Source organism: Stigmatopora argus, chromosome 2 (genome assembly GCF_051989625.1).
Source record: "Stigmatopora argus isolate UIUO_Sarg chromosome 2, RoL_Sarg_1.0, whole genome shotgun sequence".
Taxonomy (NCBI): Eukaryota; Metazoa; Chordata; class Actinopteri; order Syngnathiformes; family Syngnathidae; genus Stigmatopora; species Stigmatopora argus.
In genome coordinates this window covers 20,309,606-20,331,555 of record NC_135388.1, presented here as the reverse complement: position 1 = coordinate 20,331,555, position 21,950 = coordinate 20,309,606, and the positions used below count along the sequence as shown (strand labels likewise).

Below are 21,950 nucleotides of genomic sequence, written 5' to 3'. Positions count from 1 at the left end.
TAATTAAATATCTCGTGCATCCATTATTGAATATGGTTGGTAAAAAGCGAAAGGCTTCTATTGAGGGGGTTGCAAGGAAGAGGCAAGCCATTTCTTTTGAAACGAGTGGCAATAATAACAAAGCTTGATGCGCGTGAGAGTGGTGAGCGTTGCTCATATACAACTTGAATCGTTCGACCGTCAGTACCATTTAAAAACAGAAAGATCGAGCAGCAGGACCCAAATATTGAACGTTGCACAAAGTTTGCAAATCAATTGAATGATGCCATACAGTGCTACCGCATCATTTATGAAGAAAAAAAGAAGAAAACTGTGCAATCGTCGTTAGATCGCTTCTTTCGGCCAGTTTCTAATACATAAATCTCTCTCTCTCTCTCTCTCTCTCTCTCTCTCTATACAGTACTGTACACATTCTCTCCATTTTATTAAATGTTTTTTTCAGTACAAACCAATGTGTGTTACTTATACAAGCCTTAAACATACAAATGCACTTATATAAACCTTCAATATACTTATATAGGCCTTAAACATAAATTATAATACAAAAATATAGCACTGAATCAACTTACAAACAAATTCAACTTATGAACAATCGCTCGGAACCTAACTCGTTCGTAAGTAGGGGAGCGTCTGTACCTTTCTTCTCCCGGCCGGGTTGGCTCTATTTGCCCCGTCTCCACCCTGACTTTCGAGTGTTGTTTGCTTTTGTATTCCCTTCAAAATATTCCGAAAATGATGCACACAAATGTCCTCACAATAGGATAACGCACGACCACTTGCCAACGAGAAGTAGTATATACGCCAATCGCACTGACTAACGGGATAAAAAACACTGAAAAAAAATGCAACGCTCCGCCCAGTGCTCACAGAGACATTCCACGAGGGAGTTGTGACCACAGAGACGTTACACGAGGGAGTTGCGGGGAGAGAGACTGCCCATGATGTTCTTATGAGCAGCCTCTTGCGTTCACTGTCTGCTTGTATATCAAAATTTGTCTAGTATCTCAAGATAAATATTTGCTCAACATTTTACTCGTATCTCAAATTGCTCGTATGTCGGGGCACTCGTATGTCGGGGCACTCGTATGTCGGGACACTCGTATGTCGAGGTACCACTTTACGCTCAACTTTTAGCGTGCCCAAGATAAGAGAACTGAATGAATCAATTGTGTCTTTCAGTGTTTTTCCATCACCGGAGCAAAACCCTGGTCTCTCGCACTACCAGGGCTCTTTAAATACAGGTGGCTCCCTACCAGATCTCAGCAACCTTCACTTCCCATCCCCTCTCTCAACCCCATTGGACCCCGAGGACAATGGAGGATACCCCAATCTTAGTGGAGGGAGCAGTACTGGAAATCTGCCAGCTGCAATGATGCACCTTGGCATTAGCAATTCACAGGGTGAGTTCAAGATTTTCTTGTCCATTCCATTTGAATTGAATTGAATGCCTTTATTGTCATTATACAAGTACAATGACATTTCAAGATTCACCATAAAGTGCACACATAAATAAGTAGTCATAAAAGGATTTATATGCAATAAAAACGATGTGAGTAAAAAAAAAGTGACCTAAGTGGTTAGCAGCGCGTTAGGTAGCTATGGAGTTTTAGTGCAACTATCAAAGTGCAAGGTAAAAATTTGCAGTGCTAAGACTGAAATAAAAGTCGGAGAACATTCCTTATTGATATGAATCTAGCAGTTTTATGTTTTGGAATTTTACATATGCAGTGAAAGTACTTAATTGAGTCGAGATTAGGTCCTCTTAGGTGCAAAACTCGAGTTGAGTATGGTGACGGCATTTGGAAAGAAACTGCACTTGCGTCTATTTGTCTTGACTGTTGCGGTCCTGTAGCGCCTGTCAGAGGGACGTAGAAGTGGTGGAACCCGGGATGTATATTATCTTTTATGATGCTCTTTGCCCTTCCTAGCCACCGGGATTCGTAGATCGTGGACAGGCAATCTGGAGGTAGGGGGCAGTTGATGATCTTTAGGACTGTGTTGATCACCCTCTGCAGTCTTTTCCTGTCGTCTTATGTGCAGCTTGAGTACCGCACTGACACAGCGTAGGTCCGCATCCTCTCAATGGCTGACCGGTAGAAGGTCATTACCATGTTGGTGTTTACTTGCTCCTTCCTGAGTATTCTCAGAAAATGTAGCCTCTGCTGCGCCTTCTTGACGAGTTCTGTGGTGTTTGCCGACCAAATGAGACCATCAGAGATATGGACCCCCAGGAATTTGAAAGTCTCCACTTGCTGCACACATTCGCCGTTGATATACAGGGGGATGGAGCGGCCTTGTTCTGTCGGGAGTCCAGGCTGAGTTCTCTGGTTTTGGAGACGTTCCGCGCCAAGTTGCTGAGAGCGCACCACTTGCTGAGTCTAAGGACCTTATCCCTGTAGGCTGTCTCTTTCCCCTCTGTGTTCATCCCCACCACCGTAGTATCGTCCAGAAATTTCACATTGATGTTCTCATGGTGCTTGGGTCTCCAGTTGTATGTGTAGAGCAAGTAGAGTAGTGGTCTCAGCACTCAGCCTTGGGGCGAGCCGGTGCTGAGCGTGCGGGGATGAGAGGTGGCGACCCAGCTTCACTTGCTGTGGTCGGTTGACCTGAAAGTCCTTAATCCAGGGGCAGGTGGAAATCCCAGATTGGCCAATTTGGGAATAAGAATCTCCGGTTTTATGGTGTTAAAAGGTTGAGCTGTAGTTGATGAAGAGCATTCTTACATAGCTCCCTCTTTTCTCAAAGTGGCTCAGTGCAGTGTGGAGGGTGGTTACTGCTTTTTCGGTGAATCCATTTGGCCGATATGCAAAATGATGCGGGGGAAGACAGGCTTTGATGTGTTTCAGTACCAGTTTTCAAAACACTTTTTTATGATTGGTGTGAGGGCTACTGGGCGGTAGTCGCCCAGATTGATTGGATTGGATTGGATAACTTTATTCATCCCGTATTCGGGAAATTTCATTGTGACAGTAGCAAGAGGGGCAGAATGCAGATACAGGAAAGGCATAGTTACACATAGTTACAACTTAGACAATACAGTCGCAAAGGCCGCAGAACAACAAAGTAAAAGCACAAAGTAAAGCAAAGTATATGGATCATTAAGAATCACCAAATCAAATCAAGACAGAAAAGCAGCAAAAACACAAAACGAGCAAGAGCGGACGGAGCTACCGCCACCGGCTGCCACTTGCGCGGCGCCATCGTGGTTGCGGTAGCAAAAACGGATGCAGACTCAAGAAAAAGATGTTGTAGAGTTGGATAAAACTGGAACCACACACAGGAAGTCTTTCACATGATGGGGAACTTCTGCAGACTGCGACCGAGGTAGAGAATATGCAGAGTCACTCTTCCAAGCTTATCCGCACAGTTCCTCAGTAGTCTGGAGCTGAAGAATCAACAGTAGCAGAGTAGAACCCCTCGACTCCGTTTCCGGCCTGGTAAGCGCCGACAGCTCTTCCATCTTATCCCATGATGGAATGGTTGGTCTGAAGCGTCGCTTCTTCTCCCGGCAGCTCCGAATTTCCAGCGGCATTGAGGTGTTGCTCCTTCCGCTGCGTATTGGAACAGCTAGTCCCATGTGTATGACAGCATAGGCATGGCTGAATGGTTCCAAAAAAAGAAGTAGCAGAAAGAAAACAGGCTAACAGAACAAAGAAAGTTGTAAAAACATTAATGTGGGTGACTTCTTGTGTACTGGAATGATGGTGGTCGATTTTAGTTCTAGTGACAGGTTGAAAATGTCTGTGAAGACTGGTGCTAGTTGGTCAGCACATGCCTTCAGTACTTTGCCTGGTATTCCATCCAGTCCAGTGGCCTTGCACGGAGCACACATCTCAGTCCACTCCCTCCATGTTGAGTGGGGTGTAGCTTTTTCCCGAGGTTGGTGTGGGATGTATTGGAGGTTGAGGTGATCTGACTGGGTGCTGGGTTTAGGACTCAAAGCGGGCAAAAAAGTTGTTTGGCTCCTCTGCCAGTCACGCACCTGAGTCCGCAGGAGTCACAGCTCGGCCCGAGTCCGCAGGAGTCACAGCTCGGCCCTTGTAGTTGGTAAAGGACTGTATGCTCTGCCACATCGTTCGGGGGTTGTTGAGTTGCCATTCTATCTTCCCCTTGTAGTCTCCTTTGGCAGCCTTGATGCCTCTCCTCAGGTTGCCATGAGCTGCGCTGTGGAGTGCCCTGTCTCCGGATCTGCAGGCTCCATCACGCGCCTGGCGGAGTAATCGGTTTCCGGTTTGGTTACACCTGGATGGTCTTGTCCATAGTGACCCTAGCCATGCAGTACTTGATGTAAGACAATGCCGTCCGCGTCTGGGAATGTGCCCAGGTCCACATTGTGGAAAGTCTCCCACAGGTTCGTCTTTTGGGCTTTTTTGTCGGCTGAGGGGAGTGTATGCTGGGGCCATGACAATGAGAGGTAGTCTGACAGTCCCACTGCCCTTGCGTCTGTAGTGGTATGGCTCTGTATGCAGACTTGACGTAAACATGATCCAGAGTTTTAACCTCTATTTTTAGACATTTAACATGCTGGTAAAATGTCGGCAATACAGTTTTGAAATTTGCCTGATTAAAATCTGCAATAGTGTGCGCGCCACTTGGGTAGGGGTGCTGGTGATTGTTGATGGTGTCCAGTAGTAGAGAGAGGGCGGTTCTCACATTAGCATCCGGTGGTATGTAAACAGCAGTGATGATAATGACGGTTGGGTCCCTGGGCAGAAAAAAGCGTGTGCGGTCGTTTGGGGCCTGGTCTTTTGGTCGCCGGTCTTTTGGTCGCCCCGACCGTGACAACGGGCGACCAAAAGACCGGCGACCAAAAGACCGACGACCAAACGACCGACGACCAAAAGACCGGCGACAAAACAAGGTAAAACAACACGGTCTACGCATCAATAAAAGCCAACAATGGCCATGAGCAGTTTCACTGAGCCGTCGTGTCAGTGTATGAGTTTGTATTTACATGCGTTGTCCCTTTAAGAAGCTAAGTCAGTCAGGGGCTTAACAAGTTCTACACCAAAAAACAATAAAAGTCCGGGAAATTTGGAGTTTTTCTTTAGCCTAATAATTACTAGGGCATTAAGAATGACTAAGTAGTAATTCGCAGTTTGTATTTAGGGAATTTGAGCAACAATTTAAATGGTAATTATCACTTACCTTCCGGGCGACCAAAAGCCCGGCAACCAAAAGACCAAAAGATTGGTGACCAAAAGACCGTGTACCGTAAAAAGGGTCTGTATCTCACCCACATGAATTCGAGCTCCGGGGAACAGTGTCTATCCAGAACAGTGCTATTGTTACACCATCCCTCATTCACGTAGATGCAAACCCCACTGCCTCTTTTTTCCGCGAGTCCTGTCCAATGTGAGTAGCGTGCGGCCTGCTAGCTGCACAGTAACATTGGGTATTTGTTGGTGTAGGCACCTCTCGGTTATGATTAGCATGCAGCATTCTCGAACGTAGTGATTCGCGGCAAGCTGTAATTCCAAATCATCTGTCTTGTTTACAATGGATCTGATGTTGGAGAGGTAGATACTTGGCAGTGGTGGTTTCAGTGGTTGTTTTCTGAGCTTAGTCAACAGGCCCACGCTTAAGCCTCGCTTCTGCTTCCTCTCCCGACGCCGCCTCCTTCGCCGGCCAAACCCAATAACAATCCACAGAGGCCCTGCTAATTTTGCTATCTCTTCCAGAATGTTGTGCGTGCGATGAAAGTCACTAGAAACCGTAATTTTCTGCTGGAATAATAATAATAAGTTCATACGGTTCTATTTGATGTTAAAGTCCGGCATTGACGAACAACTTGAGAAAAAACACACACAAAACGCAAAAAGTGTGCACAAGTAGGGAAAGCTTGAAGCCGCTGCATGCTCACATGCCGCCATCTTATTGACAGTTTTTTTGTTACCCATTCACTTAACTGAAGTCTGAAAAAGGCCACACACGTAGGATCTTTATTCATACAGTTAACTAAAAAGGTTGTCGTGTGTGTGAAATTGCAGCCATACATTAAGTGTGGCACATACGTAGATTAGGCTTATTTGAGTTTATTTGGTTTTCTTCACGGTGAATTGTGGTTGGAACATGCGCTGCAAGGTTGGGGGATTTTTTTGCAGCTATTATGTCAACAAGTTACACAACCATATATGTTTAGGTGAATTGAAAACTAAAACTTCCCCACACTGGATGTGTAAAGGTGGTTAGTGTAAATGGCTATTTACTTTTTTGTGTCCTGTGGCTGCCTGTAGATTGTACACCGTCTCTCACCCAAATTCAATTTTAAATATTATCACCTTTTTCCATTATTCGTATATGCAAAAAAATAATGGTACATGCTGTACACTACTCTTTGTTCAAAAATAGCCAAATCAAACAACCACCTTATCCATTCATTTTTATGCAGTCCACTTGATGGGATTCATAATTGATAAGCAAGCTATATGGCCGTTCTAAATCACGCTACATTTTATTTCTTAAATAACCTTAATATTTATTAGTTGCCCACATAAGGCAATGCTTTAACCTTAAGCCTACTTTTGGCACAATGTAGATTTGCTTTTTTCCAAAGAACAAGGTCAGGTGCCCACCTGTGTTTGAGTGTTTTTTCCAGAACAGATACAATGCCATGAAAATCTGAGTTATTTTATTGTTCTTTATTTTTCTTTAATTAATCATCACATCTTAACGTTTCAGGTTATCAAAGCAATTTTAGTCCCTTATGAAAAGAGACACAGACCCAAAATCAAGAAACTAATTTCTAAATGTTGTTCTTATTATACGAATTATTGGGCGATAAACGACTGCAAAAATTGAAATAACCACGGAAAGAATGTCTATCATTGATAGACACAATCTTGTCTTGTGTACTTACTGTCCTTATACTTATTGTATCATAGTGCCACTTATTGTGACACAGTTTAGCCAATCACATCCTGTTTTTTAGACCGTGGCACTCCTGACCAGTTCCTGCCAAAGCAGGCCACCTCACACTAAAACCACTGCTCACATTTTTGGGCTTGAGATGCCTATCTCTGTCAGCCAACTATGTGCTAGCTCAGTGAATGATCTCTCTGTTTCAAACATTTTAACTTTGTACTTTGGCTGCCACGACTGCTCCTTTTGAGGCTCAGAAGTTTGTGTCTATGCACAGTTCAGCCTGACTGAGCAGAGACACAGGAACTTTTGACCCGTCTCGACAATAAGCTTCTTTTTCCCCTCTTAGTTTTCCTCCATTTTATGGATTGAGCCTCTCCATCACGCAATAAAGTTCCGTAATCACACAATATAGGCTGGTGTCTTTGACTGGTCTTTCTTTGGAAATGTAATACATAATGCATTAAACGGTTGCAGCCACAAATTTTGTTGAATTCTTAATGACTTCACATTTACTAGGCTTCACTGGTTTATTAAGTTAAAAGCTAAAACGATAGTTTGGTTGAATTTAGAGCAATCCGTTTTTTGCTGTTGTCATAATTTCAATAGGGACCCACGTTGGTGAGTCATGCCTCTTTGGTTTCTGCTGAAATATTTAGAACAGAAATGAGAAAAGAGTTGATAGCTGATGATTGATTGTTACTATGTGCTTCTGGTAAAAATCGCTGTTTGTTGAATATCTTTGATACTTTGCACATTATTATCCTGATACGGCCTCATCTTATTTACAAACAGTATTTGCAGCTATTTGTATCCGACCGACCTAGAAACTCTGTTGTGCAAATTAAGGCCAATCTCGCTGTAACACGTACAGGAATCATGACTCATTTCAGCGCCTCGAATCTGGTCGAAAAATGATTTGATATCTTTCATGTGTTTGTTTTGCAGGCCTTTCCTCTTCTCTGAGTAATCCCACAATTCAAGCATCCCTCAACAACTGTCAGCTACAGTCTTCTCTTAGCAATCCCTCAATAAATTCTTCGCTGCGTCTTTCTGGAAACTCCCCTCGGCGAAGACCAGCCCCCATCAGCCCTCTTACTCTGTCCCCTGGTGCTGAGCAGCGCCGAGGTCTCTCTAAGCAGTTGTCTCCCACCATGTCCCCATCGTTGTCCCCCATCACACAGGTACACATACCAAGCCTTTTATAAAACACAGCAATAGTGTGCATCATCTCACAAAAGTGAGTACACCCTCTCATTTCTGCATTTTTTAAATAAATTATATCTTTTCATGGAACATTACTCGAGAAATGACACTAATGTAAGGAAATCAATGTAGACCTTGGGTAATTGGAGATTTTATTTTTTTATTTTTTCTTCAAAATACCACAAACAAAAAGATTTGTTACTCTACATCAGGGGTCTCAAACCGATTCCGCAAAGGGCCACAGCGGGTCCTGGTCTTTGTTTCAACCGATCCTGTGTCGACAGTTTAACCAATGAGGGATCTTCTAAAATAAGTACCACCTGCCTGCAATCAACTGATTACACTTGTAATAGGTGTCCGCTTGTTCGGTTTGAATGAAAACCTGCACCCCCTGCTGCCCTTTGAGACCGCTGCTCTACATAAAGATGACCTTAGCTATAAGACTTCAAACACTGTGAAATTGAGGTGCAACAGGGTGTCTAACACCATACTGTGGTTCAAAGGATAAACAAAACTAAACATCCCTCGCCACGGTCGTCCAAAGAAGTTGAGTGCCCTCACTCGGCGCCATATCAAGAAGTTGTCTTGGGAAAATAGGCAAGACCTAAACCCTGTTGAGTATCTGTGGGGCATCCTCAAACGAAAGTAAATATTGGTGGCCACACACAATATTGAGATTTTGGGCCCAATTTTTAGATTTTAAGTGGGGTTGTACTCAATTTTGTTGGCAGCATTTTACACATTCATTGCTGTTTTAAGTTATTTTGAAAATACAATACATTTCTGTCTGAGCTCTACAGTAACTACTTTACTTTCTATCAAAATAGAATTTCTCCAGTGATGTTCCATGAAAAGATATAATAAAAAATGTAGGAATGAAAGGGGTGTACTCATTTTTGTGAGATACTGTACATTTTATTGAATAATGTGAAAATACTTGAAATTAAATTCTGTAAAGTAAATGCTAATGTACATTGATTTAAATGCTTTCAGCATTTTATAAAAATCACTCCCAAAGACTCTTATAATGGGTATTTTCTTTATTTTTGATTTAGGGAGTTGCTTTAGATACCAGTAACATGCCACGGGAGCCACCCCCTCCCTACCCACTTTACCAGCAATCACAACATGCAGTGGATCAGACGCGTCAGTGTCAACAGCAGCACCAGCATCAACATCAACCTGTTCCCCATCTACAAAGCATCACACTGGACTTCAACCCACACCAAGTCAGTGGTAGAAAGAGGGTCACCATCCATGTATTTAGAAAATAACACACATACTACTGCTGTCCATGTTTTTTTTTAATTACAACATTCAAATGTAATTGCAATTTATTTCAATTATTTTAATAATTTGTCTTTGTTTTGTTTTCTAGCACAACAACATGGCAGCCCTCTTCAGTGACTCATTCATGGAGCAACAGTATTCAAATCATCACAACAAAACCCTCCCATACCAGGTATGCTTGAACAATGGCTGGCTACATTTTCCAGCTGTTTATAAATAGCAGCATTAAGATTTGAAAAGTACTGAACTTGGACGATCATGGTGAGAATAATGAAGTGGTTAAGTTTCCACATGAAACTGTTTTTAGAGTTTAGACTGTACCATTTGAAGCATTTGTTCTGACACTGGGAGCGGTTCTCCGTTAAGATGGGTTCATTTGGGCATAAGTGAGCACAGCGGATGCGAGAAAAAACAACAGAGCCACGAGCGCCCGGCTGAGGAGCTCTCGGCTCGTTTCCATTCAAGCTCTGCAGTCGTTCATTTAGACTGAGAAGAGAACTGATGCAGAAAAAGACAGAATTCATTCATGACTGTGGTTCAATTTCAACGAAAAAAGGTTAAAAAGATAGCAATAACCTATTAAAGCTTACTGAATGTGTCAGAGGTAGTATCCTCCTAGTGGCATATCATGACCTACAAATTATACGAACAACTCAAATGTCTTCTTTTAATCAAAGATTTCATTAAAACAGTTGGACACTATTTTCCTAGCTTTGTTTGGAATGAGTGTAGAATTGGACTGTTTAATTACTTTTGATCAATCTGGTCTACTAATCACAAACGTACACTAATGATGTTGCTATTGTTAGAAAATGGGTAAAATGTGGCCAGATGTTTAAGTATTTGCTTCACAGTCAGTCCTTTTTCATTGTGATTGCTGTAATTCTGGATAAAGGTAGGTAATTAATTAACAAATCTCAATATTTCACCATCTCTGTCATTTTGATTGATTGAGACATCTTGGGAATTTGTAATTTTTGGATTACCCCAAAAGAACCTGCAAAAGGGACAGTATCTGATGCTTATTTATGTAGTAATTTTTTTTTTGTAGCGAGAACAAGTGCAGCATCAATTTTTGACAGACAAGTAATTGTTCTAAAATTGCATAATGTTGTATAAATGTATATTATAATGCAGCTTTGAGCCAGCATATGCCAATTTTATTCATCATGGGAAGCGCCCTCCTAAGTATTTTTTTACGAATGACAGTGAAGTGGGGTTACGCATGGTGTTTGTTTACATTTGTGTTAACATGTTGTTACGGGTTTTAGGCGAAGAAGCAGGCATAAAGACACCCGGACAGAGCGAAGGCACAAGGAGAGTAGTGTAGGCAGGTCGGGGAGGCCGATGCGAGTGTCGATAGCCGTGACGTCCGTGTGAAAGGTCCAAGGCAGAGGTCCAGGATCCGTGAGGCAAGAAACGTGGTCATAATCGTGGTCGAGATCGTACTTGTAGTCCTAGGGAAAAAACAAGAGGTCGAAGATCAGAGAAGGCAGAAACTAGGAGGTAACGTGAGAGGGTACTTTACAGTGAACTGATAAAGACGAACCAGCACCGTGGTCCAGCTCTGGGTGTTTTAAATAGCTCCGTGGCTGTGATGAGCCGCACTTGGTGCTGCTTAGCTCATGAGGTGCTGGACCTGTAATTGGATGACAGGCCCAACCGCCCACTTGTCTGGCCCTGACACATGTAGTATGTTGTGATTGTGATTATAATCGCCCCAAACGTAAAAGAAGACATATGCATCTTATATGTATGTACAGAAATGTATCTCATTTCATCTCATTTTCTGAACCGCTTTATCCTCACTAGAGGTCGTGGGGGGTGCTGGAGCCTATCCCAGCTGACTTCAGGCCAGAGGCGGGGGACAACACCCTAAATCGGTGGCCAACCAATCCCAGGACACAAGAAGACAAACAAACATTCATGCTCACACTCATACCTAGGGGAAATTTAGTGTCCAATCAGCCTGCCATGTATGTCTTTGGAATGTGGGAGGAAACTGGAGTACCCGGAGAAAACCCACGCAGGCCCAGGGAGAACATGCAAACTCCACACAGGTGGACCGACCTAGATTTGAACCCAGGTCCCCCACTCTGAGGCCGACGCGCTAACCACTCAGCTACCAAGGCACCCACATGAATGTATTTACTCGCGTAATCAGAACAAATGATATAGAACACATCTGAAAGCACCTTAAGGGTTGGAATAATCCTAACTGGGCAGATGTGTATAAATAACCATTTGCCATCAAAGTGAATTATCAGGAGAAAACTCATGCAGATGTCATAGAAAAGTAAATATGCAAGAATTCCCCTAATGAAGCCCCTAATTACCTTTATACTTACAAATCTTCAGACATCTAAAACTGAACCGTGTGACTATGAAATAAACATTAACGTCACTTTGTTTCACTTTCATAAGTTTTCAGCTTCAATTTTAGCACAATATTAAATGTGATTGCAACACAATGAGTAATATTGTTAACTATAGTTTAATTGGATTTCATAGGTATCCATGGAATTTAATATTCTCTCTATATTGTTAACAAAAACATTTGAAAAACCAAAAAATCATGACGTTGGAATTGTTGAGTCTGGAAACATAATTTTTACTAGATCTGTAAAAGAAGTGTTGATTCGTGGCCTTGTAGGATTTACTTCTTGACACGTACTGCTGTTTTTAAGAGGCAATTTAAATCATAAAATCGAATCACTGCAACTGTGACGTTCTTTTGGCAAGAAAACAAATAAATAAATACACTCATGCGGAGCGAGATTTTATTTCACTGCTCATAATGCTTTCCTGCGTAAACAGAAGTAGCAGTCTGTCAATGTACATACGTATATTGCTGTTCAAAATAAATACACTCATGCGGAGCTAGATTTTATTTTACTGCCCATAAATCTTTTGCACCTTAAACAGAAGTAGCATTTTGTCAATATACGTTTGTGGTTGTTGTTTTTTTTAATTTTGTTTTCCCGTATGATTTTTTTATTTCCCCACTGTAATTCCATATGTTAAAAAGATTGAAAATCACATGCAAAAATTGGGTTAACTGGACAAGTTGACAGGTATGACATGAAAAAAAAAATGAAAATGCATTAGAGATTTACCAGAGATTTGAATCCTAGATATCCTTATTTTGAGGGTGAGCTAACCACAAATTCTCTGTACTGCTATCATTGCTTGTGTTGATATTTTTGTTTGGTGTTACTAAGTGCTATTTGCATTTTGTGTGTTTGGTAGTATAGTATTTACAGAAGGATGACTTAAGCATGCCTTGTTATTTAACTTTAAGCACTTGCTGAACAGTTACATTGAGTGATAGCTTATATGGAAGGCACATGAGAAGCATTGTAGACAACAATTCAGTTTTCTACTAACATTATAATAATTCCAATGGCAAAAAATGAATCCACTTCTTCTGGGTGAATTACTTCAGTTAGAGACATCCATAAAACATTATATCACACAACTCAAAGCTTTTTTTTATGTCCTACATTTTAAATGCGATGAAATACACTGGGAATAAAATCCAATTTTAAAACGATCTGGGTGAATTAAATAAAACAAAACATAGCTTGCATGTCAGGGTCTTGGAAAGTGCTTGAATTTTATTTTCATGTTTTCAAGGTTGTGAAAAATACTTGATTTTTGCATACACTTTTAAAATGCTTGATAGTGTTAGGCACCCCATCTAAAAATACAAATGATCAAGTTAAGCAAAATAAAGTAAATTTGCTTCATCACTCGTACATGCATGGTAGGCTGGTTAAACACTCTAAATTGCGCCTATGTATGAAAGTGAGCGTGAATGGCTGCCCTTCTCACTTTGCCCTGCAATTGGCTGGCAACCAATTCAGTGTATGCAGGGCCTGCTGTTCGCAGAAAATTCCCAAATTTCCCATTTTTTCTGCCATTGGGATGACAGATGAGCCCTTTTTTTCATTGCATTGGCCTGTCATGTTTTAAAATGCTGGGTAAAAGCTCTATATGTTACTGGTTAGATTATTCAGACCCAGTGGTGGTCAAGTTACTGGGGTGTTAAGAGTACAGCTTTCACCAGTGCTAGGGGGGCGGTTTTTGGGTGTAAAGGGGGTTTGGTTGGGTGAGCGGAAAGTATAAAACAAACCTAAATTTATTTGCGGGGCAATAATAGTGCAATGATATTAGCACAGCACGTTTCAGTTAGTGCGCGAGTAGTTTGGAGTTTAATCAAGAAAGTTGTATACAAATAATCACGTATGCCAATGCATACATATGCATTTGATGTGTTTTACTGCTCTACAACTACGGCCTACTTACCGGGTTCTCGATCGACTCCCTGAGATGCACAATAAAACAGCCACTTATCCTGTTTTAAGGAGTATAAGAGGTGGTAATAGCCCTGTAAAGAGCTTTACTCATTTCGCTGAGAGCAAAATAGTTTGTTGATTTTGTTGTGAACTAAAGTTCCACTCAAACTTACATTTAACTCAGCAATTGGCTCTGTGAGAGGCATTTTTGAGTGTCCCAGACTTCAAGAAAGCACATTTATCAAGCTTCCCTTGGCCATAATTTGTATGTCTCAATCCACTGAATAGCAGATAATTGTTGTAAATCATGATATAAAGTGGAAATGTATGTAAAAATATTCATTCATTAATCTTCTAAACTGCTATCCTCACAATCCTGGGGGCCTACCCCAGCTAACTACGGGCACTAGGCAGAGAACAGCCTTAAATCGGTGGCCAGCCAATTGCAGGGAACAAGGAGATGGACAACCATTCACGCTCACACTCATACTTAGGGACAATTTAGAGTGTTCGAACAGTATACCCTGCGTGTTTTGGCGATGTGGAAGGAAACCAGAGTACAGTTGTACCTCGAGATACGAGTTTAATTCGTTCCAGGCTTGAGTTCGTATGTCGATTTACTCGTAACTCAAATGAACGTTTCCCATAGAAATGAACTAAAAACTAATTAATTTGTTCCAACCCTCTGAAAAAACACCAAAAACAGGATATTGGATTGGAAAAACATTTTTATTTGTTCTAATTCACCATCTATTAGCAAAGTAACAAATAACTAGTGGTTTAATAGTACTAAAATGTGTTTTCATAGTACTAAAATTAGACGGATTTCGCGGAGGGGAGAGAGAGGGACCGAGAGAGGGGGGGGGGGGAGACTTTTTGCACCCAACGCGCTCGTAACAAACAAATTTAAATGAACTTTGATTACGATGCAGACACACTCAAAATAAATTTAATCTAACCTTACACTAAACTTACTTTCTCCCGGGTTGGCTCTATTTGGCCCGCTTCCACCCTGACTTTCAAATGCAACCTATCGAGGGATGTTTGCTTTTGTCTTCCCTTCAAAATATTCTGAAAATGATGCACACAAATGTCCTCACAATAGGATAAAGCACTGCCACTTGCCAATAAGAAGTAGTATATACTCCGCTCGTATTATCGAGCAAGCTCCTCCGCCATTCGCACAGACTAACGGGGAAAAAAACATGCAAAAAAAATGCAACGCTCCACCCAGTGCTCGTAGAGATATTACACGAGGGAGTTGCGACCGAAAGACAGTACCCCTGATGTTCTTATGAGCAGTCTCTCACGTCCGCTGTATGCTCGTATATCAAACATTTTTCTTGTATCTCAAGATAAATATTTGCCCGAAATTTTACTCGTATCTCAAATTGCTCGTATGTCGGGGCACTCGTATGTCGAGGTACCACTGTACTCTGAAAAAAACCCACGCAAGCCCAGCGAGAAAAATGCAAAAATGCAAACTCCACACAGTGAGGACAGACCTAGGATCAAACCCTCAACCCCAGAGCTGTGTGGCCGCACCGCTAACCAATAATGTTCATTCATTCATTCATCTTCCATACCGCCTATCCTCGAAAGGGTTGCGGGGGTTGCTGGAGCCTAACCCAACTGTCTTTGGGTGAAAGGCAGACTACACCCTAGACTAGTCGCAGTCATCGTAGGGCACACAGAGAGACAGACAACCACTCACACTGCCACCGAGTGGCAATCGAACCTAGACTGCCTGCACCAAAGTCAGGCTGAATAACCACCTCACCAATAATGTAACCAATAATGGCAACCAATAATGTAAAATAAATAAAAACTAAATAATGGACATTAACAAGTAGATCTGGTTTTGCAAACAGACTGATTATTGGCTACGACTGTTTTTCGTTTTAGTGAGATCTCAAAAAGAGGATATTATTTCTCTTGATGACCAAAAACACAACCCCCCCCCCCCCCCCCCCCCCCCACACACACACACACAAAAAAAAAAAATCCTATATTTGTCATGAACTTTTCATTCCCCAAGAGGACTCTCAAAATATCAGAGGCCTCCTTTTTACCATTGTAGGCTACCGGCAACCTCGCTCTCCCCTTGATTGACCCTAGCTGATGTAACAATTGCACTACATTTTATCACGCAGGGCTTCTGTGGTTGCTGGGAACGTAGATATAATTCAGCATTACAGCAAAACAATAATTGGATGGGTCACATCCTAGAATATGCCACATTTATAATTAAAATTCTTCGTCAAAATTGACTCTGACAGGAGTGGTGCTCTTTAAAAAGAAACAACATGCATATTGAGGCACTGTTTTTTTCTGCTTTGTGCCATCTCTTTCTAAACCATCTGCCGACCAGTTGGACCAGTTCAGTCTGTTGGAAAATGCCATGAGCTCCACAGCGGGTGGATCTTGCCTCGACCCTTCCTCGTCTTCACTCTACTCCTCCCAGCCAGTTCTCACAGGGCTGGTGGGGAGCCATGGGAACCTGCATGACCCCATGCACATGGCTTCAAATATGCTGTACTCCAACTGCAGTGGAGGGCTGCCCAACATCATACTTACTGGTGAGTGACCACCTGCTTTTGCATAAGGTAACAAAATACTACAAAAAGAGGGAGGCGTGACGCTACAAATTAAAATTTTCATACTTAGAAGTAACAGCTTAACTTATCTTTAATTTAAAACCTGTTGCAAGAGAATTTGGAAAATTATTTGCATGGAAAAACACAAGGGAAAGTATTGAGTGAATGAAAACGGCTATAAAAATGATTTTAAAAAATCTCTGGGCCCAGATATGTATTGCAAGTACAACAATTCCAACTTTTTAATGTCTGCAAATATTTGGAAGTTACTGTATTTACTCACATTTAACCCGCATTTGTCGGACAAAAAAATGATGACTGAATCGAGGGTATGCTTATATGCGCATAAAAAGACGACATGCACGAAATTGCATGGTTACAAAGACGAAACGCCATAACGCAAGACAATGTGGCCGATACGGTCATTTATTTCAAAATAGAGAAAAGATAAACGGATAAAACTATTAGCGAATTAGCTTAGCGTTACTGTTCGTTGATAGCGCTGGGACACCTCATCTACACAGATACTCCGGTCAGAGAGTGAGACGAAGACACAGATGATTCATCCGCTCCCTTTATATGAATTCCAATGAATTGACAGTGCATGGCATTCTTCTCCGCGAACGCATTACAGTTAACTCATAGACGAACATTGAAAACTACCACTGATCGCAGTACTCCATGCAAAAGAACTACAACTATAGGAGCCCAAGTTGTCCGCCTAAGTGCCTAAACAACATAACATGAAAACTTAAGGACCCAGAGCTGCCCTCTTAGGTGCCCGAACGAAAAGAACCAATATACTAACCTGCCTTTTGATGAAAACATAGGAAATTTATAACATTATGAAATTGTAATTTTCGTCATTAAAAAGCATCAGGTTCACACCAAGATAGACTTATTTCTTTTTCAAATTGAATAATATGATATTTTGCATTTTCAAAGACAGGTATATTAACTTTATGATATTGACCTTACTAATGTGCTTTTGATTCATACAGTATCTCAGAAATACCATGTGCGATCATTTTTCTTAAGATTTTCCCTTCAAAGTAACACATTTGTACTCCCTATTAAAACCATGAATATGGAAGTGAAAATTGTGAAACAGGGGCGACTTATACGCGAGAAGTTGTAAAATTCAACCATTTTAAAGGTGCGGCTTATACGCGAGAAATTGTAAAATTCAACCATTTTATGGGTGTGGCTTATACGTGAGAAATTGTGAAATTCAACCATTTTAAGGGTGCGGCTTATACGCAGGGGCGGCTTACATGTGGGTAAATACGGTGCATCTTCATTTCGAAGACCTTATCACACGTGTTTATTTTTATGCTTTTTTTTACAATTTTTCTATAACTTGAAAATTCTTCAATATTTTATTTTCAGATTTGACACACTTATGGAAAGGCATGTGCTTATTCATCTAATGTAGTTTGAAATTATGGGGGTTAGTGTTCAATTTCATCTCTGAGGCTACATAAAAGATGTAACTTCAATAAAAGTCTGGTGGAATTTTTCAAAATCAGAAAAGAAGGTGTCTTTAAAACATCAGGGGTTGTTAGCACGTAGACAAATTCATAAAAGAAGTAACGTAAGCACAACCATGAAATATGCCCATAGCGCTATACATAGTGTTCACCAAGTCTCTGGGTGCAATAATAGCATACACATTACGCAGGTATCAAGGTTTATTTTTTAACGATCGACCGCAAGACCTTCGATCAGCCTTAACTACTGTGATGTGCTGACATGGTAAACGCTATGGTCAGCGCATGTACCTACGGTAAGTAAGATGGCGGCGCCCTGAGCGAGTAATAGCAGACACAAGTGTACTCACGTCTGGCTAGTCTGAGCACATTCAACTACAGTAAGATGGCCGTGCCCCGAGCGAGCAGTGACGGGAACGTGAGTTTTTTCACGTTTTATGCAAGAAACGGTTAATTTTTTCCTTGAATCAAATTCACGGACGTCAAAATACATTTTGTTTAGCGTTTTATCAGTTTATTTTTGTTTATTTTGAAATAATCGTCCGCATTGTCTTGCGTCATTTTGTCGTGACGTCATCGTCATCAACTTGCAGTTCCGTGCATGTCGTGTTTTTATGCGCATATAAGCCGTACCCTCGATTCAGTCATCATTTTTTGTCCGACAAAAGCGGCTTTTATGCGAGTAAATACAGTAAATAACCAGGAGCATTAAGACTACGAAGCATAACATGATGGTGGGGTGGGGGCTCTTGCACAAAATTTCCCTCTCCTCGGATATGCTATCTGAATATAGAGGGTGAAATTAGTTATGATGCCTCGTGCCTTGATGTTTCCCTCCTTTTGTAAACTATTAATGGGGTTATTTCAGGTTGACTTACAAACTACAAGAAGGCAGTGAGACAACGTGACCACCCTTATTTCTATATCCCTACAGATGAGTCCAGCCCCAGTCTTTCAAAAGACATCAGCAATGTGCTCTCCACGGTGCCGGAGTGTTTCGACTCGGAAGGAGTCTTCCCCCTGGAAGACGAGCTCCACATCGAGCCCCTCAGCCTGGACGGTCTGAGCATGTTGAGCGACCCCGATATGGTCTTGCCAGACCCGTCTGTGGAGGATACGTTCCGCAGCGACAGACTCTAAGTGAAACATTTAAGACTCCTTTCATGGAAATGTAGACACAGTCACATTTGCAATAGAAGGAGCAAAGTGCATGAATCGGAATATGCATGTTAAATTGTGCATACACAAGCATAGACGCGCGTGCACACACTTGAAGTTGGATGTTAAAGAGACCTGGTTTACACCTACAATCAAAGGTACCGTCACACTTAACCCTTTATAGCGCTAGTGACGTTTTTTTTTTAATGATTAAAAAAAACACACACAAAAAAAACTTTAAACTTGTGCTTATAAAGACCTGGCTGGCGTCCACATCCAAGTAGGCCCAATATTTATTTGGTATACGAATGTGGCCTACGTGACCAAAAATATAATGTCCGCATACTTACTAATAATTATTTTTATAAAATTTAATTATGAATGTAGGAATAATGATCATAAAAACAAAATTTTAAAATTCTTATATATTTATGGTCCCCCAAAACATACTAAATTTTCAAGATATTTTTTTTCATATTATAATTTTTTTATATAGTATTTAAATGAGTGCCCTATGAAGGTTTCAGCTTAATTCATCTTCAGACATTTATGGTGGAAAAAAAGCAGTCACAGCATTCGACTACGAATCAAAAAGTGTTGAAACAAACAAGTGAGGCGATCTATTAAAAAAATCTCAGCCATTCTGCTTTTTCCCCTCGTTGTGGCCATGGAAGCCTTGTCGCCATGGTTATATGGCACGGCAATCCCATTCCTTAACTGATGCCACTGGGATGCCAACACACAATCCACTTTTCCCAAAGCTTCCGTGCATGAGCGCATGTCAGATGTGTGTTGCAGGCCGCTGTGCCCAGGTAAGCATCCACTTCCACAGTTTCACCTTCTCGAACAATCGTGTAAAAAAAAAAAAAATTGGTCGCCTAGAATGGTGATCCAGCTATTTTGAAGGTGTTTGCCACAGAGATATACTAATATACACGTTGCAATTTTAGGATGATTAGAATGTACTACAAAACAAAAAGGGCAAACTGTTTACAAAGATATTTTAAGTACATGTTACTGAAGGATATAAAGTAGATTTATAAGAGCTAAAATGACCGTGTGCTGCATTAAGGCTATAGCCCCTCAGCAGGGACACATTGTATGCATCAATTTAAAAACTTAAATTAACTTTTAATTTTTTAATTTTTTTTTTCTACATTGTCATTTGAGTTTTGTACCAAGTTGTACTAGCGCTTACACTGTGCTTAAATGTTGTGAGGAAGACCATGCTCTAAAACTGCTGTGATGACTTGTCTTAGCAGCACAGTAATTAATGCACGTGCGCGGAGAAAACGTAAAGTGACAAATCACGTGGACACGGGACACCATGTAACATTGCACTTGTTTTTTTTTTTGCACTGATTGGTTCATGCTGTCTTACACCTACCCAAATGTTTTTTTTTAAATGACAACCCAAAGACATTGAATGAAGCCATTATGAGGAAGTTGAGATTCGTGGCTTGTTTTCTAAATGGTGCACCAGTTTAATCTAGTAACTAGGGATTTTCTATGGTTGAAATATTTGGGTTATATAAAGTACCGGTAATGTTTTTCTAAGAAATTCATGGAGAGAAATCTGCCATTTTGGGGCATCCATTGCCCACTTGTCTGTTTCACTGAAAGTCAGGGACTGCAATTTAAAGAACTATATTTTTAATATTGTTAAATCAAGGTGAAGATGCGTTGATCTGGCTTTGCCCCTCTAGCTATGCAACTTGTTTTCTATTTTATTTTGCCGCCTGTTGAACAGGTACTTCTACACTATGCAGTGTAACTAACCATTAAGGTTTTTAGTTTTTTTTATATGAGCAGATCATATTGTGAAGTCCCAATATTACATGTGTTCAGTGTCCACAGGTGTTTGTCATCCCTCAATCTGCTTTTGCAGGGTGTCGCCAGCCTGAGAACTAAAATGTCGCCATTGCCATTTTGAACAGCACTACATTTAAAACTCCTTAGCTTATTGGCCACCAATGAAAACCAAAAACATCCAGTCTGTGTGAACTAGGAGCTTGGCTGCGAATTAACCAATGTTTATTGGCGGCCAGCCTCCCAGATCTAACAAATTGAATGTCTACTGCTAACAAGCCCATTTAAAAATCACAGGAGGATGAAAAATGTCAACCAATTGGAGAACTGCCGTCGTCAATGGCGCTGGAAGAGGGGAAGGCAGTGCTTGCATTTTACTTTTCAGGCCCGAGGTGACGCAGGAGTATTAAAGATCCTTCGCCTTTGCGATATCTCATCGGGAAAATGAAGTGGGTGTTGGGGATTTGTTTATCAGAGTTTATATTTAGTTGAAGCTTCTATACATTTGTACTGGCTTTGATGTGAACACCATTAGGCGCTGTGGTCTCCATGAGTGATGGAGTCACTTCGAAGCTTATTTTTCTGTCTGAATGTCTCCAAAGTGTATTTTTGTCTATCTCCCGCCTGTTTCCTTCTCTGTCGCTCTCTCAATGCCTGCCTTCTGCTGCCTTACGTGTTTTAGAAACTTTATTTTATATTCCAGCTAGCCACCGCTTCCCTGCCTGTGGTTCTTCTCTCGTCTCTTAGTATCAATTTTGCGTGTTTTTGTTGTTTTTATTTGATCTTTTTTTTTTTAGTCTGGCCTACTTTTTAGCTACATATGATGTACAGTTCTGTTATTTAAAAAAATGTGCCCACTTGTGTTACTACTTATTTTGTAATTTGATCTTATTTTTCCTCTCATAAGGTAAAAATGTCTTGGTTTTGAATATACGTTTAGTGCTTACCCTTTTGGTTTAATATAAAGAAATAAAGTCATAACTGTGTATAATGAATGATCGTTTCGGTTCCTTTTGTGACTTAGATGGCACTAAAGGCGTTTTTGTTCATTAATTTTATGACGACCTGCTCCTAAATGTGTTCAGTTCATTGAAAAGTTGTTAAATAGAATTATTGAGGTCAACTCATCCAAGAAAGCCATATGGACTGCTAATTTTACGAGGTTATTGTAATCAATCTGGATTAAGAATTTATGGAGCCAACACTTCTAATTGGCACCGATTTGATTGCATCAATTTTAT

The 21,950-nt window shown here is 41.0% G+C and overlaps 1 protein-coding gene across 6 annotated transcripts in view; it reads left to right on the top strand.

Moving 5' to 3' along the window:
- crtc3 (CREB regulated transcription coactivator 3) overlaps positions 1-21,704 on the top strand; it is a 54,201-nt gene extending 32,497 nt beyond the window's left edge. For all 6 annotated transcript variants that reach the window (XM_077594986.1, XM_077594985.1, XM_077594984.1 and 3 more), the window contains 6 exons: positions 1,180-1,400; positions 7,810-8,045; positions 9,123-9,296; positions 9,446-9,529; positions 16,027-16,234; positions 18,677-21,704. In XM_077594986.1, coding sequence (XP_077451112.1) covers positions 1,180-1,400; positions 7,810-8,045; positions 9,123-9,296; positions 9,446-9,529; positions 16,027-16,234; positions 18,677-18,882 — 1,129 coding nt within the window. In that variant the 3' untranslated portion in view covers positions 18,883-21,704. The remainder of the gene's footprint in view (positions 1-1,179; positions 1,401-7,809; positions 8,046-9,122; positions 9,297-9,445; positions 9,530-16,026; positions 16,235-18,676) is intronic.
- The last annotated feature ends 246 nt before the right edge of the window (positions 21,705-21,950 follow it).